General features: G+C 48.8%; 1 protein-coding gene across 1 annotated transcript in view; it reads left to right on the top strand.

The window, feature by feature from the left end:
- LOC124485852 (ephrin type-A receptor 6-like) overlaps positions 1–23,719 on the top strand; it is a 66,222-nt gene that overhangs the window by 27,515 nt on the left and 14,988 nt on the right. Inside the window, exons 4-6 of the mRNA XM_047047702.1 lie at positions 17–89; positions 23,159–23,283; positions 23,475–23,637. Of these exons, the coding sequence (XP_046903658.1) occupies positions 17–89; positions 23,159–23,283; positions 23,475–23,637 (361 nt within the window). The remainder of the gene's footprint in view (positions 1–16; positions 90–23,158; positions 23,284–23,474; positions 23,638–23,719) is intronic.

Below are 23,719 nucleotides of genomic sequence, written 5' to 3'. Positions count from 1 at the left end.
CTTTGAGATTGAGTCGCTGAACGGCGTGTCGGACCTCAGCTCCTTCCCCAGACCTGTGGCGGCCATTACCGTCAGCACCGACCAGGGGGGTGAGTACACAGTGAGCCCCTGACCTTCAACCCTAAACCCGGGGCCTGCGGCCACCGGCATTTAGGCTAGTCCCAAAATATCCCAAAACAAACCCAGCCAATATACCCAATTGCCCACCAAGGCAAAACACTCCAAAACCCACCCACCCAAAATAACCCTGCCTGCAGAGAGTCTCACTGTTAACACTGCATCCTGGGGGCATCAACCACAGTCTAACACCCAGATCTAAATCGATCCGCAGCTTCTATAGCCTCCCAGACATGACTAATAGATCTGAAGGGTCAGATGCATCTGAGGGGGGTAGGCTGCAGAGAGTCTCCTGCCAGAAGGGGAGGTAGAGCTACTTTATGATGGTGCCGGCTGTTTGAAACCAGAGGAGAGACAGGTGCAGCATTATTCAGGAAAGGTATTTCCTCAGGGATATACCCTGTAGAGTGGAACAGTTATGGCTTTCATCTTTTTTCCCCTTCGTTTTTTGGTGAATTGCTAACATTTGGTTCTCTCTTTCTCGCTCTCTCTCTCTCTCTCTCTCTCTCTCTCTCTCTCTCTCTCTCTCTCTCTCTCTCTCTCTCTCTCTCTCAGTATTTAAGCTCTCAAACAAAAACACTCCTACACACATACAAACAAACACACACAGTCCATCCCTGTGCAGGGGTATCTCTATATATGGGCATTTTTGGCGGCCAGGAAGTGCCCCTAGTGTTTGTGTGTGTGTGTGTGTTGGTGTTCCATGGACAGTTCTCCTGCTCCTCCAAGCCCGATTATTCCTGGCCTCTCTTATTAAGACCATCAGCCCAGTGTTGAGTCATTACCTCCATCCTCCCCACCAGGAGTGGACGTGATTGGCCCATCTCCTACCCAGTGTGCCTCTCACTGCAATCACCCTTTTGGCTAATGGCTATGAGGGTCTAGGGATGAGAGGAGAGGGCAATGGTGAACCATGGCGAACAGCCACCATGATTACTAAAACGATTTAATCAGCACACTCACACAAGCACGCGCACAAACAAATACACGCACGCATATATCGAGGAGTTATTGGCACAACGTCTCCTTCTGCAGTAACCCAGGGTGGTAGTTGTTCCGTATTATCCTTCGCGTTGATACATAAATAATCTGTTCTGTCAATGAAGGACTGTTTGGACGCTGTGTCTGTCTTTCACAGACAATGGCACATCCATAAACACACAGTGTGTGGAGATTTATGAGTCATTGGGATTACTGTAACAGCAGGGTCGCTCGGCCCGTGTAAATCCCGTCCCATTTTGACAAGGAGATAAGGGTCTGGGGAAATTATGTCAGGATTAACGAGACCCGGGTTTCCTCCAGGAGCATGACTCGGATTTTATCTGGTTGATTTACTCTAATACAATCGCCATTACTCCAGAATAGAGAGGATCCCTGCTGCCCCGTGTCACACGTACTCACACGCGCGCGCACGCGTTCACACCCCAATGCGCGGAGGGACGTGTCAGGTCTTTCATTGGGAAAACCCTGAAGATATCGCCCAGCGATATTGAACACGACGTATCGTACCTCGTCTAAATCCGACCCCGACTAATCCCACGTTTGAGACGTGCAATGTAGGGTGCGGCGTGTTGTGGAGGAGGCTAGAGCCTTCGTACGCAGGAGAGGAGAGGAGGTGTTGAAAAAAAGGGGAGAGAAAGGGTGTCGAATCGGCGAGAGGAGAGTGTTTTGTGGAGAGGAGGGGAGAAATTGTTTGAGAAGTGTTCCAGAGAGGAGAGAGACCCGTGTCAGGTCGAAGAGAAAGAGAGAGCCGGGGAGAGGAGACAAGGGCGGTCAGGGGAGGAACGAGCGTGTTTGTCGGGAGAAGGAGAGTCGTTTGTGTCGGCGAGAGGAGGGAGAGTGTGTTGGTGGATGTCGGAGCGAGAGCTTGTAGAGCTTGAGTCTGGAAGAGGACGGAAACTGTATCGAGGAGAGGAGAGAGTGTGTGTGTGTGTTGGGGAGAGGAGGAAGAGTGTGTGTGTGTGTCAGGGAGGGGAAAAGGAGAGGCTGGGCGGTGAGATATGATGGAGTTCTAGAGATCATTCGATAAGAGGACCAAAATAACCTGTGATAGGCTTTAGCTGATGGATCTCACCCAGTGCAGCCCTCCAGCCAGGGCACCGGCAGAACAGCATGGTGACCCTGGCCCCTCCACACATCATCCCCGCAGGAAGGGGGCCTCTTATATCACACTGGCTCCTCGGCATGGATTCCTTCTTGTCATTGGACGACCGTCATGATTTCTAGCAGGAATTAGCAGAGAACAGCGTGATGACATTCGAAACATGTCGTGTCCTCTGATGCCTACTGAGCTCTGTTCGCGAGGCTGCCAAGTGCATCGCTGTGTTCATGTATGCTCCCTACACACGTGCTCCATACCTCTGAGAGGTGGGACGGGGGGTGTGTCCGGCTGGCAGTCACCACGGCAGCAGAGAGTGATTGACGTGTCGGGGGAGCGGAGAGGGAGCGGGAAGTTAATTGAATGTTGGTGAAAGTGAAGTGAAAGACAAAGCTCAAGAGAGAGAGGGATGGCGTGGAGAGAGAGGGAAATAGAGGGATGATAAAAATGTCAGACGCGGAGCAGAAGAGGCAAGGCGAGAGAAGGTAAGGGTGGAAGAAAGGGGCAAGCACCGAAACGAAAGAGAGTGAAAGTGAAGGAGGGCCGACACGCGAAGAGAGAGAGAGAGGCTTCAGAGAGGTGGAGACAGGTGGATGAAGGCAAAGGAGAGAAGGTGCTTTTGGAAGCTAAAAGTTGTTTTCATCAGTGATGTCATTGTATGTGTCACCAGAGCAATCAGGGACAGATAGGCTGCTCGGAACCAGGGACACATTAGTACCGGCTGCCGTCGCCAGATCCTTTTCATAGAGCAGGAGAGAGAGCTGAAAGACAACACGGGACCTTCTGGATGGGCCTGAAATAGTGTGGTACTGTAGCATTTATCTAGAGGGCAGACCACTGACTGCCAGTGTCCCTATCAGTTTCATGTTTCTGTCTTCATGCCATAATGTGTGTGTGTGTGATCACATTGAAAAAAATATATATTTGTATATATATATATTTGGTGCTTTTTACCAGCAATGTCACAGAAGACTTCACATTCATCTGTAGAACTGCACCTAAACCAACGTAAGCCCTCAAAGAACACAAGGAAAAACTCCCAGGAAACCTCTTCGAGAAGCATTGAAGACACCTTTAGAGGAGCAATTCCATGAGGGATCCCCTCCTCCAGAGACGGTTGGAGACATAGAGGTGCAAGACCATTGTCTGATTACAATTATGCAGAGTAGATATTAAAGAGTAGATATTAAAATAAGATGCAAATGAGTGATGAGATACAAAGTTCTGAATCAGAGCATCCGCAACGCTGTGTGTGTGTGCTCCTACCGTACGTGCATGTCTGTCAGTGCGTGTGTGTTTGTATGTCTGTGGTTCTGTTAATGTGTGTCTGTCTGTTGGTGTGTGTGTACGCGTGTGTGTGCGATTTTCTGTGCTCATGAAATATTATACTGCTTGCTCACAGCTTAATCCACTCTCGAGTCCATTAAGACACTGAGCACAGCTGCAGAAGAACCCAAACATGATGAATCATGGCTTACCAGAGCTCTGTGAGGAAGCTCTGGTAAGACCTGCAGAAGGTCTACCAGAATTGACCACAGTCACAACTTTGTGTTGTGTGTCTGATCCAGGGTGAATGTCAGACACACACATATGAAGGGTTTATCTTTTGAGAGACATGTGAACTGGATATTAACAGATCTCGATGAGCTTGTATGATTCATTGAGCGTTGGAAAAAAACAACTGGGAACAACTGGGAAAACAAAAGAAATGCAAGGCTGATGTGGGCATGACAGATAATGACAGTCTTATGGTTTTTAAGGATAGATCGAATATGAAATCGGAGAAACTTTATTTCCACGGTAACATTTACGAGAGGTATTTAGGGTTTATTAACGGTTTCACAAGGCAAAACTACAAACAGATTTGTCAAGCGACCGGCAAACAGATTTATTGACTGTTATAAAATCATGTTGTTACAGAGGATATAGGGAGCACAGCATATAAACACACACACACACGCACGCACGCACACAAGTACACACAGGAAAGCAACAAGGCAGTTGAGTCGATGTGTGTGTAACTCCTTGCCCGGCCTGACCCTCTCCCAGCACTGTGCCATGCTTTAACTGTGACAGATGAGGCCTTCCCTAACGACCAGCCAGGGATGATCAGCCTGGTGTTTATGGGCGAGCCGTGTTAAAGCCCAAGTCACAGCCCTGAGACCAGCGTCCGGCTAGCCTGAGCAGACGCAACAATTATAATCACAATGCAGGACTCATTAGCGGTGTGATGTGGTGGCTCGGCTGCCGGGCAACTTAAAGGTGACTTTAGAGCACACGCTCTGTGGGTGAACTGAATGCTCCGTTCTCCGTTCCCCTGCTCTACGACCGCCTTGCACTGCCGCCTCGCAGGAAGAAGGTCCCCGGTTCGAACCCCCGCTCGGAACCTGTCGGTGCTGATGTGGTTTATCTCTCCTTTCGGGGTGAAGTTGACCCCGTTCCTCCCCAGGCTCCCATGGGTTTCCTCCACAAAGAAGCCCAATGTGAAAACATGCAGAACAGCTGGCTCTCCTGCCCTCCATGTCCCTGGTAGGGGTGAGCTGGGCCCCTGGGCACCGCTGAGGTGGTTTCACACTGCTGCCTGCGGGGTGGAATAATGGCAGGGAAGACATTGCTCTGGTGCACGTCCCTTGCATGTGTGTGCCCCAACGCTCCTTATGTGTGTGTGTGTGTATGTGGGGGTGTTTGTGTGTACCACTCTGTGATATATATAAAGGATTGTTCTTGTTCTTCTACTTCACTCTACTCTGCCCTGCTCGAGTATCTGTTTTGTAGAGGGATTAGTGTCTCCAGCGTGTATTCCTGGTCTGTGTCTTGAGTTGTTTAGACTGATGGGACATGGTCGGCAACTGGATTTGCAATTATCACAGTAGCTTGGGTTTCAGGGCGTGCTTATGACTTTCTCTGTCACCATCCAGCCTGTCTTCGTACGGTGTGTTTGTGGGTGTGTTTAGGGATGTGTGTGTGGACGTGTTGCGGTATATGTGTGTGTGTCTCTGTGATCAGGTAGAGGGGCAGGGCAGGATCCTGGCCTTGGGACAGAGCCGAGGTTGTAAATAGTACTGTAGCTAGCTGTGTTATTAAGGTGTGATTTATTTGCCCTGCTTTCAGGAACGCATGCCCTTGGCACCAGCGCCCAAAGATCATCCTATAAGGACCTCTATTACAAGTGTGTGTGTGTTTGTGAGGGTGAGTGGGGTGTATGCATGTGTGTGTGTGGGTTTGTATGTGTGTGTGTCAGTGCAACCCTTCAGGACCAGGGTCATCTCCATCATTACCCCCACACTCACTCACACACACACACTCTCTCTCACACACACACACACACACACACACACACACACACACACACATGCTCTTTATGGCCCCTGTGGAGGGAGATACACAAGGAACAATAGAATGGGATAAATATATTCGACAGCTCTGTCCCCCTTGGTGATTTATCTGGGTATTCATCCCTGTAATCCCTCTCTCTCTCTCGTTTTCTCTCCCTCTTTCTCTCTCTCTGTTTTTAACTCTCCCCTATTCCTTCTTTCTCGTTCTCTCTCTCTCTCTTTCGGGCATGTTCTATTCACGCATGTGTTCTAATGATGTGTGTTTGTCATAGTAGGGCGTGAACAGCATGTCATGTCATTTCAGCTGTCTGTAGTTCTTGCCTTTTAAGGTTAATAAGTATTTACTCAAACAACCGAGTGCATGACATTTGAAATTCTTCAATGGCCATTTTTATAATGTTCAATCTTTTGTGTTTATGACATGTTGTGCATTTTACCAACAGTCTATTTTTTAAGTCGGTGGAAATTGGGAAATATTAGGTCCCAAATGTCTAAAACTGTTTTCACCAGGGGAACCATTGGAATGAAGTAATGTGTTATGGGAACACAGTGATTTATGAGTCCTATTGTAAGCTGATGTCATGCAGAACCCACTCATAAACACTCAATTTACAGTAGCCCCAGAAATATCACAAAGGCTAAGGAACACTTACTGGACCCTGTTATAATCTGTATAATCTTATTTGCACCGGCTCATTTCGCAGTCGTCTCTGTTATCTGAGGAGTTGAATTAGACTAATTAAGCCGAGTGTGTCGTGTTCAAAGGCAGTTTGGAGTGTTCTTTCTGACAGACGGGCCTATATAACGGTTAGTTCTCTCCTTTCAGCCTTCTTTCTTTCTCCTTCCTCTCTTTTCCTCCTCTGCTCACTGTCTTCACCCAGCCTCCAGGCAGCCGGGGTAATTATCACCCCCAGACCTGCCCTACCACCAGCTGCATTCGTTCCTTTCTCCCTCCCTCCCTCTAACCCTCCCTCCCTTTCTCTCCTCTCTCACCTCCTGTTCTCTCTCCTCTCTCACCTCCCTCTCTGTCTCTCTCGCACTCTTTCGCCCTCTTTCTCTCTCACCTCCCGTTCTCTCTCCTCTCTCTCCTCTCTCACCTCTCTCTCTCCTCTCACCTCCCTCTCTCCCTCCCTCGCACTCTTTCGCCCTCTCCCTCTCCCTCCCTCTCTTTCCTTCGCTCGCTCGCTGTCACGAGCGGCAACACCACCAACAACACCAGCTGGAGGCAGGGGCGAAGGGAGTGGGGTGGAAGGAGGAAAGGAGAGGAGCACGGGATCGGAGGGTGGGAAGGTGACAGAGGAAGGGGGATGGAAGGAGATGCACTGAGAGGACACTGACTGTACACGCGCACACATCACACACACTCGTAATGTCTCCCCTTTGTGCTATAACTAGTTAGTGTTCCTGAGAGCTCCACAAGGAGAAGACCGTTAAAATAGAAACTCTCATTTTAATGGCTCCGACTCCTCCCCCCCCCCCCCCCCCGCCTGCCTCCCCACTTACTGAGGGAAAAGCACAGCCCTACAGCATGAAGATCATGTGAAGTTCCACATATTACAGTAATAACTATAACACTTGTTTAAAATATTTTGACAACTTACATGCCTCAATTAAGTGTTATGTACACATTAGGGTTATTATTGGGTGAAACCAAGCAGAGTAACAGATAACAGAGTCACAAAAGTGTTATCTGACTCAGAGACCCACACAATAATCCTAACAGTGATCCTGTTACAAACCCGGCAGCCAGTACATCTCCGCTCACAAACCCCTTCTTTCTCAGATATACCCACTGGCACCCTCCCTCTTCCCCTCTCACACACACACACGCACACACACACGCACACACACACACACGCACACACACACGCACACACACACACACAACCTCCTTTATTTCACCTTGTCCCTGCTGACTTCTGCTCACATGTGAAGGAAGATTCTAGAAGAGAAGAAAGCAGAGGGAGGCGTGCTCTGTCAGCCATCATCAAAGGAATAGCAGGTTTACCTGTGTGAGGTCATGGGCCTCTGCTTCATGGCTTCAAGTCGGTGTGTACTGTATATGTCCGTGTTTAAGTGTGTGTATGGTGAGTGTGTATGTGTGTGTGTGTGTGGAGAGGGGGGGGGGGCAGCCAAGCTGCTATTGTCTATAGTATGGAAGGGGTCAAGGGTCACGGTGTGTGATACCCCTGTATCTGGCTCCTGGCAGGGTGATAGAAGAGGAGAGAGCGGGGCAGCTTTGAAGCTGTCTGACCGCAGTGCTTGGTGGGAGGTTCTGTGATTGGTTCTCTCTCTCTCTGTTCCTCCTCTGTGTAATTACTGTTGCGGGCTTTGAAGTACACTGAAGGAGAAGAGGAGGAAAGGGGAGAATAGGGCAGGAGAGAGGAAGAGTGGACAGGAAGGGAGGAGAGTAGAGGAAGAAAAAAGAAGAGAAGAGGGGAATAACCGGAGAGGATCCAATGGAACAACACAATAGGGACCGCTCCAACCATAACCAGGGCTTTATATTCTATTTGGGGTAAAGTCAAACATTTGCTTTTGCTTTTGGTCTTAAGCCGCCTTTTTATATAGACTCTGAACTAAATTTATAGTCTGAAACTAGAAAAAAATGAAACCCTTTATTTGATCTTCTTTCTTCAAATGTCTTCATCTGTCATCTTTGACCAGCAGCAGAATTTAATATATTCCGTTTTCGCGCTGAAAAGAAAGTTTTTTGACTGCAGGTGTCTTTCTACTTTTAGCCAACCCATTTCTTTCAACCCTCCCATTCAAAGTCGACCGTGTGTGTGTGTGTATGTGTGTGTGTGTATATGCGTGCATGTTTGTTTGCGTGTGTACTTCAAGAGCCTGGAGAGAAGGTGTGTTTAGTTGTGCAAGAGCGACAGGGAGCTGTTTCAGCGTGTGCATAATGTTGTTGGTAACCTTCCGATAGAGTTAAGGAGAGGGAGAGAAAGAGGCAGGGAAAGACATGCAGACTTTTGATGTTCTATATTCAAATGTCCTCAAAAAAACCAGAGAGCGAGAGAGGTAAACAGATGAAGGTGAAAGGAGAGACTCCCTGAGATCTGACCCTCGCTACGTCAGTGTCAGACAAGCAGTCAGAGGAGAGCGCGTCCCTCACCTCATCAGTACAACACATACCAACATGTTCATGAGGCACACCACGCTACTGTCAAGCAGTGTTGGGAGTAACGCTTTCTATTATATACATCATATTATTACTTAAGTGAGTAACGCAGTAAATAACGAGTTCGTTTTTGACATTGAGTAATATTATTACAGTTACTTATATAATTAAGTAACTTGTGTTAATTGTACAATTCAACAAAAGACTAAAATAGCCTTAGAAATACAGAGTGTTGCCTTTGTGTTTGCCTTTAATTCACGCTGCAGACAAACAGGCAGCAGAACGTGTAAGCTAACGTTTTCGAGTGGAAATGTTCACACTCGAAATGTTTTTGCTTTCATTGAAGAGATAGGAAAAAAACATTCAAGTGAACTCCAAACTGTGCCTGAAAAAAAAGACTATCTACTACTATCTCCCTTTCTGTCCTCCCTCTGTCTCTTACTCTCTTGCTATCGCCCTCCTCCTTTCCCCCTCTTCCTCCCTTCCTTCCTTCCTTCCTTTCTTCCTCTCTCTCTCTCTCTCTCTCTCTCTCTCTCTCTCTCTCTCTCTCTCTCTCTCTCTCTCTCTCTCTCTCTCTCTCTCTCTCTCTCTCTCCCCCAATGTCAAACATTGTCTTGAAACCTAGATACGGAACAAGCAACCTGATAACTTCTCCACCTTTTCAACAGCTGCAGGAGTTTATCTCACCCACAGTAATGCAGTCCATCCATTAGGGTAATGTTATGTTTGTACATACATTACCATGACTGAGTGGATGCGTCACTGTAACTGTTCCCTGGACTGAAAGGAGAACACTATGAAATGCTGTGCTTGCACATCTGCCTACACACACACACACACACACACATACTGAGCGTGAATGCAAAGTATGGTACACACACCAACCAATGCACCTGTAATGTGTTACCTCTGCTGAGTAAGAGAGAGAGACACACATTGTAGTGGTCGACCAATGCGCGCGCACACACACACACTCAGCACTATATAATGACCACAGCTTTATCAGCCAGTCTGCAGCAGTGACCTAAATGGGTTTGGGTTGCGGCATCATTGATCATTACAACAGACTGTGTGTTATGTGCTACACATAGCACAGGCATACCAGGCAGACAGACTGGGAGACGCAAAGACAGCCTTGCAACGTTCTGGGCTTCTGACATTGACATCAGCTGGCAACGGCTTCATCTTGTTTAAAGGACTTGGAGTAATATCGAAAGAATGAACTAATATTTATTCGGTGATTCATATCAGTGTAGTCAGTGTGTTGTTAGTGGAGGGCTCTGCTGGTGTGGATGGAGATCGGTGTTGACAAATGAAACCGAATGGTGTTCTGAATCAGCCTTGACTGAGCCAGCAGGAGACTGAGAGAGGCTGGCTGAAAGGAAATGATCACATTCAAGGCCCACCACACACACACGCACACACACACACGCACACACACATACGCATTTAGGCTGGGACTGGGGTCCCCTTGGGCTGGGGTAATGAACGGCTTATTGTGGAGAACTTGTGAAGTCAAATGTCCACAGAGGTCCACTGGGGGCTCGATTGGGGAGCTGACGGACTTTAGGATGGACAGAGGAGAGACGTGGGGAGAGACGGGAGACGGGAGGGAGAGGAGAGGTGAAAAGCAGAGGAGAGAATAGATTATTAGAGCAAACAAGACTCTGGAGATTCTGTGTGTGCGTGTGCGTGTGTGTGTGTGTGTGTGTGTGTGTGTGTGCAGGCGTGCAAGTGTATCTGTGAGTGTTGACATGTTTGTGTGGGTGTGACTGTTTGTTTGTGTGCTTGTTTTCAAGTTAGCTGTGAGGCTTATGCATTATTAATACTCACACTATTAACACATTAGAGCTCCAATATATCCTTCAAGAGGCTGACCAACACAAACACACATGCACTCGCACGGACATACACAGCAGGCACGCACATACAACCTACACGTATATACTTACAAGCGCACACTCCCCAGCTATATAGATGGCAGATTTAAACAGAGGACTATCATTACTGCCCCTATTGACTGCCTGCTGTCTGAATGAATTGTACAGTTGCACACGGAGAAAGCACATCTATCAGTCTGTGTGTGTGTGTCTGTGTGTGTATGTGTGGGTGTGTGTGTGCGTGTGTGTGTGTGTGTGTGTGTATGTGTGTGTGTGTCCGTGCGTGCTTGCTCACATGTGTGAATCGCCTAGCCTCTCACGTAGAAAGACCATCTATCAACCTGTCCAAGACCCTGACCCTTATACACCATCAGCCTGTCTGTCTATGTTGGGGTGGACAGACTGGGTGTGTGTGTGTGTGTGCAGTGTGTAGGCTTTCAATGACACATACACAAACACACATCCATATACAATATATAGACAAAAGCATAGGGACACGGACACAACACACCTACAGGAGCTTCTATGACCCCCCATTCTAAATCCACAGGTATTCATATGGAGTTGATTTCCCCTTTGCAGGTATAACAGCTTCCATTCTTCTGCGAAGGCTTTCTACAGAACACAGACAGTGTGTCTGTGGGAATGGTTGTGAGGTCAGACACTGATGTTGGACGAGAGAGCCTGGCTCGCAAACTCCGTTCTATTTCCTCCCAAAGGTGTCCAGCAGGATCGACGTCAGAGTTGTGTGCAGGACAGTCAAGTTCTTCTACACCTAACTCATCCAACCATGCCTTTATGGATCTTGCTTTGTGCACTGGGGCACAGTCATGCTGGATCAGAAGAGGGACTTCCCCCCAAATGTTGCCACCAAGTTTGAAGCAACAGAATAGTCGAGAGTGACATTTTATTCTGCCGCATGAATAAATCCATCAGTGGAACTAAAGCTCGAGCCCCAAACCACAGAAAAACAGCCTCCATTATTAAGTTGGCTTGATTTTAACCCAATGAACAAAGCAAGTACGGACCTTGCTTTGTTCATTGGGTTAAAATCAAGTCAACTTAACAACAGAAGTGTTCTGTTGAGTTTGGTGCGGGAACAACGTGATTGGTCTGCACAGATCCCTGACCTAAACACTGTCAAACACAGTTGGAACGCATTCTAAAACCATCTGCAAGCCAGGTCTAATCACCCAACAGCAGTGCCCAAACTCCCCAATGCTCTTGTGACTTTGGCAGCCTTTCCAGGAGAGAGGCTGCTGTAATAGCCACATGGAGAGGCAACTCCATATTATTGCCCTACGTTTTGGAATGGGATGTACAAGAAGCTGTACTCATAAAGGTGTGATGGTCATAATAGTGTATATGCAGACACAAAGCACATCGAGTGACAACACTACTTACACCACGCATCAGCCAAATGCTGTCGACACTTTGTCGGACATGTGTGTGACAACACACAGTCACACGTTCCCGCTCGCACTTGTGGTCTCACTTCGCTGGCATGTTGTTGGCATGATGTTATTTGGTCTTGTAGACATCCTCTGACTGTGGGGCACACACACACACCTTTAGACACACACACACACACTGTTGCACACAATATCTAAATGCGTTAGATTATAAATAATATTATTTTCATGTCATCATTATGTTCACCACTTTGGTTCCTCCCTCACACAGACAGGCAGGTAGACAGACAGGCAGGCAGGGAGGGATGCTGACAGGCAGGTAGACAGGCAGGCAGGCAGGGAGGGATGCAGACAGGCAGGCAGGCAGACAGGCAAGCAGGGAGGGATGCAGGCAGGCAGACAAGCAGGGAGGCAAGCAGGGAGGAAAGCAGGGAGGCAGGCAGGCAGGCAGGCAGGCAAGCAGGAAAGCAGGCAGGCAGGCGAACAGGGAGGCATCCTTAGAGGGACTGAGGTCTGAGTGATTGGGGTGACACTGACAGAGAGGGAGTGGAATAAGGGGTCAGTGAGAGGGACTCGCTGTCTGTTGGGTGACAGATGGGGATGTGGGGAGAAAGAGAGAGAGACAGAGATAGATATAGAGGGAGAGCGTTAAAAAGAGAGAGGGAGAAAGAGAAAGACTAAGATACCAGGGATGGAGGGAGAGAGTGATTGGGGTGCAGCAGTGCGTTGCAGCCAGCAGCCCATGTAGTCATTGACAGGAAGTGAAGGGAACATGCCTTTTCAGTCAAACTTATCCTTCTGACCTCTGGGACAAAAAATGTGTGTGTGTGTGTATGTGTGACCTTCCATCGTGCGTCGAAGAATCTGGTTAACTTTGGATTTGGTTACAGGCCTCTGCCTCCATGTATAAGTCCTGCATGACTCTGAACTCATCTGATGAAGCACGGAACCAGTTGCATGGCTGCAAGAGTAAATGTGATAGGTTTTACAGCATGTTCAACAGGGATAGCGAGAGCTAGAGAGAGAGAGAGGCAGACAGGAAGAGAGAGAGAGAAAAAGAGGGAGGGAAAGAGAGAGATACACAGGTGAGAGAAAATAGACCGAGGGGGATACAATGAGGATTTGGGCTTTTGTAAAAAGACCCATCCTTGGATTTACAGAAAGACAAAGAACGATGTCAGCAGAGAGCAGCAAATCCCTCCATCCTCCCTGTCCACCCTATCTCTCATAGCCATGCGATGGAAAGCGAGGGAGATGGCATGGTGGATTGTATGCATTGCTGTGTGTGTGGTTGTGGGTGTGTGTGTGTCTGGTTGTGGGTGTGTGGGTGTTTGTGTGTGGGCGTGTGTTAGGAGCTGGGGATGGAAGGCAACAGCTGCTGACGGAACCGGCTCCAAAACACAATGGAGAATTACGTGTCTGAGAAAATTGGCTATTTTGAGGCTTGCAACAACATTACATTGCTTCAATCAATTTCCCCCAGCTTTTCTAAAGAAGGGTAATCTCCTGTAAGGAAATAACGCAACTCTTTGATTTCCTCGGTTGTTCTGCTGGCAGGATAAAGTACTGCAGCAACCTTACTTACAGCCTTGAGAGAAGTACCCAGAGATAGGAGAGAAGGATAGAGGGGGGGGGGAGGGGGAGAGAGGGAGGAAGAGGGGAAAGCGAGGCAGCGCATTGCCGTGATTAAGAGGGAGAGAGCGTTCATTACTCTGTTTCTTTTAGCTTGAGCACACAGAGCGCAAGGGACCTCCCGAGACGTACCTGTGTCGGCACGCACGCCGAAACCCTCACAGCGCTCTCCTGCAGGTCTAGCTAGCTAAACGGAGCAGTAAGGTGTGCCCAAGGGAAGCCTTCCTCGACGCGTCTTCTCCTCGCATAAACGCTTCACCTCTTTCATCCCTCCCTCAACTCTCATCCCTTGTTTTTTTTGCAGTTGTCACAAAAACCCCAGTCAGTGAATGTTGCACTCTTCTTATTAAAGAGCTATAGTATACTGACCGGAGTGCAGACTGAGTATTTATTTACACTTATTCATTTAGCGAGTGTTTTTTTTTTTTTTATCTAAAGCAACATACACATTCAGTATAATTGTTTTCTATATAATTGTATTTATCGTATTTTATATAATATTGTATAGCCCTAGTTTTACATTTTATTTTGTTGTACATAATCTAAATTTTTATTTTTTTCATTATGTTTAAATGTTCACTGTATGCACATGCCCACTAAAGTCAATTCCTTGTTTGTGATCACCTACTTCGCGATTAAACACGATTCTGATTATAAAAGTAGGTGTCGCAGAAAGTCAGTATTTAATCACAGTATTTAACCACTCCTGGAGTATTTTAGTCAGAATTCACAAAGTATACTTATTTTGTCTTCTAAATGTGTGTGTGTGTGTGTGTGGGTGTAAACAAAATGAGAATGTACTGAAGTTGTGTGTATAAGTGCGGGGGTGGGGGGAGGAAAGTGTTGTTACATAGTATGTTCTGCATCTCGTGTGATGACGTTGGTTGGCCTCACGGGGAATCTGTTAACGTGAATGTGTGAAAACATAATCAAAATGGTCGCTTTTGCATGTGACTCAACGCAGTGGGACTTGGACTGTGATATTACAGGCTGGAAATTGCTTTTGCAGAATGTTAAAATGAGAGCGCTAAATCAAAGTTTATTGAAGAGGGAGTTTGGGCTGGTGTGTGTTTAGAGGTGGGAAATATCATAATTCTGCATTGCAGAGTCTCTGGTAAACATGTCCCTGTGGTGTTTGTCCTCTCTGTGGTTGAGTTGGAGATACTGCTGTAACCCCCTGTCTCACGTCACATTGCACACACGCACGAGCACTCACAAACACACACCCACACACACGCCCCTCATTGTTCATACAGTACGGCTTCATCTCCAAGCAACTATTGTCGTAGCGACTATGAAGAGACCCTGATTGGAGCTCTATTGCTCTGTCTGTACTCCTTCATCATGTCATTTCTATACTGTTGTAGCCGGGGAACAGAAGGAGTGGGGAGCTCCTTCTCCCTGCCCTGGTGACCTCCATCAGTAGGATCTTTCTCTTCTCCACCCTCCTGGCCTGGTTCTATCTGATCAGCTCAGCCTGGGGTCCTGAAAGCTCCGGGTGTTTTGTGTCCCTCTACCACACTTCCTGTGCTTTGATAACCCGGCAGAGGTCATTATCCCACTATCATCAGCCAGGACAGATACCGAGGGAGCCCTGATCTCTCTCGCTTTCTCTCTCTCTCGCTCTCTCTCTCGCTCTCTCGCTCTCTCGGTCTCTCGCTGTCTCTCTCTCTTTCTCTCTCCTGTCTATCAGTTTCTCTCGCTTGGTCCCGCTTTCTCGTCCTCTTTCTGTCTCTCGGTTTCTCTCTGTCTCTCGTTTTGTTTCTTGTTCTCTTTGTGTCTCTTCTTCAAATGTCTTTCTTTTTGTCTGTCGGTCTGCCTCTATCCCTTCTTGTCTCTCTCTGCTTCCCGCTCGCTCGCTCTCTCTGAGCGTACGAAAAATAGGTGTGTGTGTTTTAGCGTCCACGCGTGTGTGTGTGTTGTACTATGACAGGACTTTCAGCCGGCCCGCTCGTCGGATGGGGAATCGCTGATTCCCCATCCGAGATCCTGAGTGAGGATTATAAAACCAATCAGAGACGAGTGATTGCTGCAGCAAGCTGCTGATTGGATCAGGGAGGGCGGGCGCCAGGCGGGGGTGGTGCCGGGAGAGCGGAGAGAAACAGAGCACAGGAGGAGGATGTGTCCACTCTGTCTCTGGGTGACACAAGCTTATTTAGCTTCAGATACAGATACACCCACAGACTCCCAGGAACAAGGCTGCAGCTCCTGATAGAATGTCTGCTCGTCGTGGACTTGGTGCTTTGGGTTCCAATCTCGGCCCCGCCGTTTGCCGGGTTCCTGCTCTGCTCCCGGCGGAATCTCATCTCCCCTCTGTCGGTCTGCTCTGAAGTGATATGGCATTGTCCTGTCAGCGTTATTGTTTTAGACACGACAAACGGTTATTTTTGTGTTGACTAAACTCCTCTGGGGGTGTTCTGTTCCTCTGACATCAGCAGTGAACTGATTATACTGTAGTTATATTTTGGTGTTTAATGTAAAGATCTTACCTGTTGATTACTTTTTGGGTGTTGATATGAATACTGTAGGACGTAAAGTGTAATGCAGTCAGGGATGTTACCGAAGTGAAGTACAGTATCAAGCAAATTGGTGTGAATGTGCTTCTGTGTTACAGCTACTTTGAGCTGCGGTTCTCTGTGGAAGGGGAGAGATGTTTGGCAGTCCATCTTGGCATTGCTACCAGAAGCACATGTTACCCAGGTGCCTCTCTGCTAGTTTCTGCCCTTCTGTGCCCGTCCCTGGCCCTTTCTGTCAGTCTCTGCCCCTCTCTGCCCTCCTCTTCTCATTGGGAGTTGGGACAGTTTTGACTCCAGGACCACCATCTCGAACAGACATGTCAGGGGGGTCATCTTTCCGTGGAGGACGGCAGCGTGAAACAACAGTGTGAGGTTTTAGCCGACCCTCATCCAGCTCGGGGTAGAGAGGGGGCAGAGGCACGGCGGAGAGGGGAGACAAAGAGGGGGCGAGAAGGGGAGATGAGCCGGGATGGAGGTGAGAGAGGTGAGGGAGAGGGAGAGAGACGAGCTGGCACAGGGGGTGAGAGGGGTGACAGGGGTGGGAGAGGGGGCCAGTGTGGCACAGCTGGGCAGGGTGGAGAGATGTGCACCGGTGGCCCCTGTGTGTTTATCTGTATGCAGAGTGGAGGAGATCTATTTACCTGCCGTACCAGCTGATTAATATGGGCGGCAGGGAACCAGGGCTTGGGGGTCTGGAGGCTAGAGGCCGGATGTTGAAGGCTGGAGGCCATGCAGCCAGAACAGACTTTACCGGAGGCACAGGGAATGAGAGAGAAAGAGAGGTCGAGAGGTAGAGAGAGAGAGACAGAAAAGGCAGAGGGGAAAGAGGCGGACATAAATAGTGTGCGAAAGTGAAAGAACTAGAGAGAGAGACAAAGAAGCCCGTAATATTATCATAACTCACTCGTCATTTTTTCCCCGATTCATCAGCAACAAAGTCCTGTATGTGAACAATGCTTGAAGACAGGCTAAAACAGCTTAGCTCCACTTCTGCCGTACAGCTAGGCTTTTAACAGTCACCCTGCCTGGCCTCTCTCTGAGGTGGCCATCGATCTAACTGGCTGTGTAGCTGAGAAGAGCTAAGGTGGTATACAGGGGGTCTACTCAGAAGGTAATAATAGATATTCCTTTCTGAGCGTGCTCGGTACTGAGCAGGTGGGAAACTATTAGCTGTTTCTACAGTGCCGCATGATTTATGCCCCGGGTTTTTTGTCAGCTGGCTTCTCCTTCCAAAAGATCATTTCCCCCTCACCTATCTGCGGGACTATTTTAAGCATGGGCTCATTAATCCAATGTGATTAGACTCATTGTTCAGGGGTTACTGATGGATGCCTTACACTCTACGAAAGTTACTTTCTTTTCTCCTTTTATAGGATGAAATTGATTATCTGTCCTGGCACTATGGATCGGTTGACTTTGACAATCATCAATATTCTGTTCAGTGCCATTCGCCTCAGCAAATCCATACCCTGGGTGACTCAGTTAGGTGACTTTAAGTGACCTATAGTTGTTCTGTGTGGAGCAGAATCTTATTTTAGGGGGAGAAGGAATGAGAGGAGCAAGGAGAGAAGAGAAAGGAGAGAAGAGGGCAGAGGTGGCTACCGTTTTCGAAACTTATCCCGAGTTGTACTCGATTGCCAGTAATTAAGAGTTGCAGAGAGCGTGAGAGCACAGCACAGGGGTTTCTCTCTTCTCTCCCGATTCATCCTTCGGTTCCGAGAGGAGGGACATCACTAATGAGGTGGATTTATCTCGGTTCCACGTGTAGCTGGGCTTGGCACACTAAAACCCAGCTTTAGAATCCTTTCACTGGGAGTCAAAGTCCTCCCTCTCCTTTCCCTCATTCCCTCGCTTCTCCACTCCTTCTTTGCTCTTCTCTTCCGTCCGACCCTTCTCCTCAACCCCCAGCTCACCTCCGTAGCGCTGACCTGACCAGGTCACCGTGTGTCTTTGTGTGTGTGCATGACTGTGTGTGTGTGTGTGTGTGTGCATGCGAGAGCGTGCGTCCTTCCCACTCCTAATAAAGCTTTTAAGCACCAGCATGGGACGGGGGGGACGGACGACTGACGACATAAACCGCCAGCGGAGAGTTCGTCCCATTCTTCTCATTAATTACTTGTGAGGAGGGGAGAAGGCGGAAAATGAGTATTGATTGTGGTGGGCTGGTCAGGGTCTGGTTTTGCTGGCCTTCCAACACATCATTGCCTCTCCAGATCAGCATTAAGTGAGAACAAGGGGGATCAGTGTGCGGCTGGGACCCAATTACAGAGTGAGGATCCTGGAGTCAGTCAGGACAGAGGCAGTCTGGCATGGCAGGGGGACCGAGACGAGGCAGGGAGGAGAGGGGTCAGCGCTCTGTGCGTCTCTCACAGACACACACGCTGCAGGCGTGTACACGCACGCGCGCACGATCCAATTTCTCTCTCGTTTTCGCTCCCTCTCTCACGCTTTCTTTCTCTCCCCTCACACGTTCGCGCGGCGGATTCTTTGTTTCTTTCTCTCTCTCTCTCTCTCTCTCTCTCTCTCTCTCTCTCGCCCTCATGTCACATGTACATTCATACTTGGCGCGAGAGCGACAAAACAGTAAAGAAAGTGTCTGCAGACGGATGCTCTGTCCTGCCTCCTGCCCCTCCCCTCCTCCCCTCTTCCTCCCACTTGTCTTTCCCTCTGTGTGGGTGACCGATGGTTTTAATTGCCTGTTAACGCCAGACGCACGGCAGACACACATGATAGATGCCTCATGAGAGGAGGAGACGCCATCTGCCGAGGCCACAGCTAGCCCAGAGAGGCTTGTCAAAGCACGCTGCTAGGAGCGCAGGTGTGCCCAAGAACCCGGGACTCGGCCTACTTTACAGTATGTTGACGACTGTTCAAACCGGGTTAGATTGCTTGGACTGTTCAAAAAGTTGGATGGTCGTACCGTTTGTCAATTGCCACGTCACCTGTCTATGAAATATTTACATACGACCATCATTACATTTGCCAGTCATGAACTTGTCTTCCCGAATAGATAGATTCTTATAAGAGTGATAGAATCAATGACTCTTTCTCCTTATGCTGTCATGAAAAACGAAAGCATTATGAACAGATATTTAGATCTGGATCGCAGCAGAGGGAGAGAAAGTGAAGGCAGATGTACGGGCAACGTTAGTCGTTCTTGCACACAGGAGACTCCTGTGCTTCTGAGCTGAAACATCTCTGTTAGAGCTCCGGTTCTCCACCAGCATGTAGAGTACACTTACACACACACACACACACACACACATACCCTATGCTACAGGGGAGCTGAATAGGATTGTCGGTCGGCTCTTTAGGTCGTCTGACCTGGCGTACACACACACACAGAATCATTAGCGCACACGTAATCCCCCACACACACACCAGTGTTTTACCGAGACACAGGCGCCTGTCCTCACCCTGTTCCTAGGGAGTTAAGACAGAGGTTGAATCTCATTGGAAGATAACAATATCACATTAATTGATTGAGTTTACCCAATCACGGCCTCCGCTGATTGAGTCGAGCTCATCATAAAGCCCTATAATTAGCATAGTTTCAGTCCAGCAGGGTTTGACCTCTCTGTGATCACCAGAGGCTGTGCGCTAGCTCCACAGGCCCAGGCACACCTACTGACATCCCACTAAGCAGCGAGCCTGTTCTGACCTCCACCATTAATGAAGAGTTGTGGCCCCCGGAGATCCCTGTTGCTGTCTGCTGCGGCTCAGCCAGAGAACTCTGTGGTGAACGGTGACCTTGCCGTGGGGAGGTAGGGACACACACGGCCGGATCACTTACACACGCACACGCTCGCACACACACACTGAGACACGCACTCGCATGGATACACATACACACACAGAAACACACACGCTGAGACACGCACTCGCATGGATACACATACACAAACACACGCACACATACATGCATGCATACACCAAACAAACACACACACTAAACACTAGCCACTTCGCCATCTGAATGTCACATTGGCCATAATGATTACCTTATGTCCCAGTGGTGGAATCCTTCATCAATCCAGTTAATTCATTCTTCCATCTCCCCAGAGCAACTCAAAATGCCTCCTAAGCACACTGATGCACAGAGTAGGCATCTGGGATTGAATTGGGATGTGTGTGTGCGTGTGTGTGTGTCTGTATGTGTGTGTGTCATAGTGTTTCTCAGTATTCCTTGGTGATGGTTTAAACATTATTACAAAGTTGAGGTAACAAATACAAGAGTTGAAACACACAAGCCCGGAATATTGATATTCCCCTGTCAAGCCTCCTCTCGCTCTCTCTCCTTCTCTCTTTCTGCCTCTCTCTCTCCGTCTCTCTCCGTCCTCCCCTGCCGCCCCCTCGCTTCTTCTGCCGTGATTCACAGTGTTAGGACATCGTTTAAGCGTTGCACGGCATCAATACGGACGCCATCGATTTTTTTAAACAGTTAATGGAAGCCTTTAGGGCCCCAGAGCTAATTAAAATCATATGCAGGTCAGGCTCATTTAAAGACTCTCCATTAGTTTACATTGAGATTAACCACAGCTGACTGCAAAATCTATCCATCGGGCATTGTAATTGACCAGTGATTCTAATGGGATTCCGATGCTGCCTTCAGTTTGAAAGGCTCAGGGTTTAGGGGAGCCTTTATACATGCCAAGTATGTTTTGCTCTCCTGAAACACATCTTTGCAACAACCGTCTCCATTCACTCGTGATGACAGTCCTCCACATTCCAACACATCTCTACCGATCGCTTCCCCCGCGTACCTGCTCGTGTCCGTTTACATCTCTGTGTGATGCTGCGTGTTTATGCCGTGTTTCGTTTTTTGCGGCGCTGTGCGGTAGTCAGGCTGATTCCTAAGCAAGGAGTCAAGGGAGATTTCATTTGGGCTGTTCGTACCGTTTCCCGAGCGTTGGCCAGCGTTAGAGCTACAGATGCTGTCTTCCTGGCTGTAACTGAACCATGCCACCCTGCCGCTGCGTCTCCGCTCAGCTGGCACACACTCGCACACGCTGGCAGGGACCAGTTCCCGCCACCGCTAACACCAGTCGACAGGCTCATCATTAACTCGAGGAGTCAGCTGTTCGATTATATCTAGCCAAATATTGGTTCGTGGATTAAAAAAAACCTACGTGAGATGGAGGATTCCATTTCTAGAAGGGTCCTTCAACGCGTACACATGCCCGACCCTTACACAGGCACGCACAGTCACGTATGTACGTACACACATGTACACACAAGACACGCGAAGACTCGGAGCAAACAAATCTGTGTGTGTGTGAGATATGTTGTAATAATATCTATGAGTGGGTCAGCTGTGTGGTTCTTACTGTGGGCCCACTGAGGCCTCACAGCTCAAGTATGAGTCGGCTCCATCATGTGTTCTCTGTGTTAGACTAAACGAATCTCGCTGCCTTTTCAGCAGGCTCGCTATGCTATTAAAACAAGCTGGTTTCAATCACCCATGACATTGGGCTGTTCCATTTTAGCTAACATTTTGGAAAGCTTTACTCCCTTTTAAAAGGCTATTATGTTGCTCATTATTGAGAGGAATTCAAGCATTGCGATGTATTCAAGGGAGTGCTGACTGTAGAGCACCATGCTAACCTGTAGCCATGTCAGGTTAGAGAGCAGAAGTACCACACTGTGTTCCAGTCATCCACTTATACTGTCACTCACCTTATACTCTTATACAAGATGCATTTGAAATGTATTGTTATCCCACTTGGACATCCAGACCATTACACCCTCAAATCCACAGAGCACACGCATACAACCCCCTCACATACCCACTCAATACTCTTACAGGCAGGGGAGGGAGAGAGGGAGAGAGGGATCAGGCAGGGGAGGGGTGAGGGAGATGGAGGGGAGCAGGGAGGGAGGGATGACGGAGGAGTCTGGGACCAGGCAGTTGCTCTTATCGGGCCAGTGGCAGTGGGCCTCTCAACCCTGCAGGCCTGGGCCCAGACCCAGACGCCACAACCTTCATCTCACCTCCACACCAACCCTGGGCTCCAGGCCCCAGGCCTTATCCCTGCACAGAGCAAGCCCCAGGCCCCGCCCCACATCCTCCAGGAACCTATCCCAAGCCCTAGACAAAGCCATACACAGTGTTGGCCCACCCAGCCCTAACCCTGCTGGTGCCTCATGGTCCAGGCCCTGACTCGGGTGTAGCCTCTGCCAGCCCAAACGTCGACCTCTCATCAGAAATGTAGAACTCAGAGTCTGATATCATATGTGGAGTTCACTGCATCGGGTAAGCCATGGGGGGGAAATGTAGATTCTTGAAACTCAGTCAGATTGAATCTATCCTTCCTCCTTAATACCTGTGGACCTTCTAGCACACTGGCCACGTCAGAGACCAAGCGTACATGACCGTGGTGCTTTGAATGATCTCATTACAATTTGTCGAAAATGGTTGTATATGATCTAAAAGATGATTGTGGGTGATTGCTCGGTGTGCGTATTTCTTGACAGAAAGCAGTTCTCGTGAAATGTCACTCGCCCGGACTCATTGAAGAGCCACAGGCTTCAGTCTTTGGAGACGAATCACTTGCAAGCATGGCTCCTGTGCTCCAAATAACTCCCCTTAATGAAACACAGTGGCCCAGCCTTACAGCATTGATTTTCCTCTGGCCGGCATTTGATATCTGAGATATCCACAGGGGACACAAATCTATCAGTGTTTCTTGTCTTCACATTCAATGTCTTCACATTCAATTGAATTGGCAATAACGTCTACTTAGTCTGAAAGACTGTCACGGACCGTGGTATATTAAACAGACTTTGCAGGCACTTGTGTCGATCGTCTTTGGGGCCTTCATCTTCTGGCTTCTCCTAACCCTGCCTCTATGTCTGGCGTCTTCTCTCAACTTCTCTCTCTCTCTGTGTCTCTTTCTCTCTCTCTCACCATCCCTCTCTGTTTTCATGCCAAGATGATACCTTTTGCCGCTCTCTATTTTCCTGTCTCGCTTTCTCTCTCTGTTCTCCCGGGATGGTCTCTCCTAACCCTGTCTCAATCCCTTCCCCCACTCCCTCCTTCAGGTCCATCTCTGGTGGGCCAGCTGAAGAAGGACTGGGCCTCTCCCAACAGTATCGCCCTCTCATGGCAGGCGCCGGAACAGACTCCCCTGCCAGTCCTGGACTACGAGGTCAAATACTATGAGAAGGTACACCGGGACTTACCAGGCTGCAGGGAGAGGGGTCTGTCAGATCAGTCGGTCGGCATGTTTAAACTCCAATGCGTCTCATTCTGTCTCGCCTTCCTCCTTCTTCTCTGTCCTCTTCTTCCTCTTCTCTTCTTCCTCCTCCTCCTCCTCCTGTCCCCCGCTCTTCTCCCTCCTCCTCTCCTCCTTCCCAGGAGCACGAGCAGCTCAGCTATTCGTCCACCCGTACCAAAGTCCCCAACGTCATCATCACGGGCCTGAAGCCCTCCACCTGGTACGTGTTCAGCCTTCGAACCCGGAGCCCGGCCGGACACAGCTCCTACAGCCCCAAGTACGAACACGAGACCACGGGAGACTGTGAGTACCTCGTCCCCCACACCACTTCACCTGCCCCCTAGCACCCCCCAAACCCTTCCGCCTCTCCGGTGTGCAAATCAGC

This window comes from Hypomesus transpacificus, chromosome 23, assembly GCF_021917145.1.
Source record: "Hypomesus transpacificus isolate Combined female chromosome 23, fHypTra1, whole genome shotgun sequence".
NCBI classification, from domain to species: domain Eukaryota; kingdom Metazoa; phylum Chordata; class Actinopteri; order Osmeriformes; family Osmeridae; genus Hypomesus; species Hypomesus transpacificus.
This window is presented reverse-complemented; position numbering and strand designations above follow the sequence as displayed.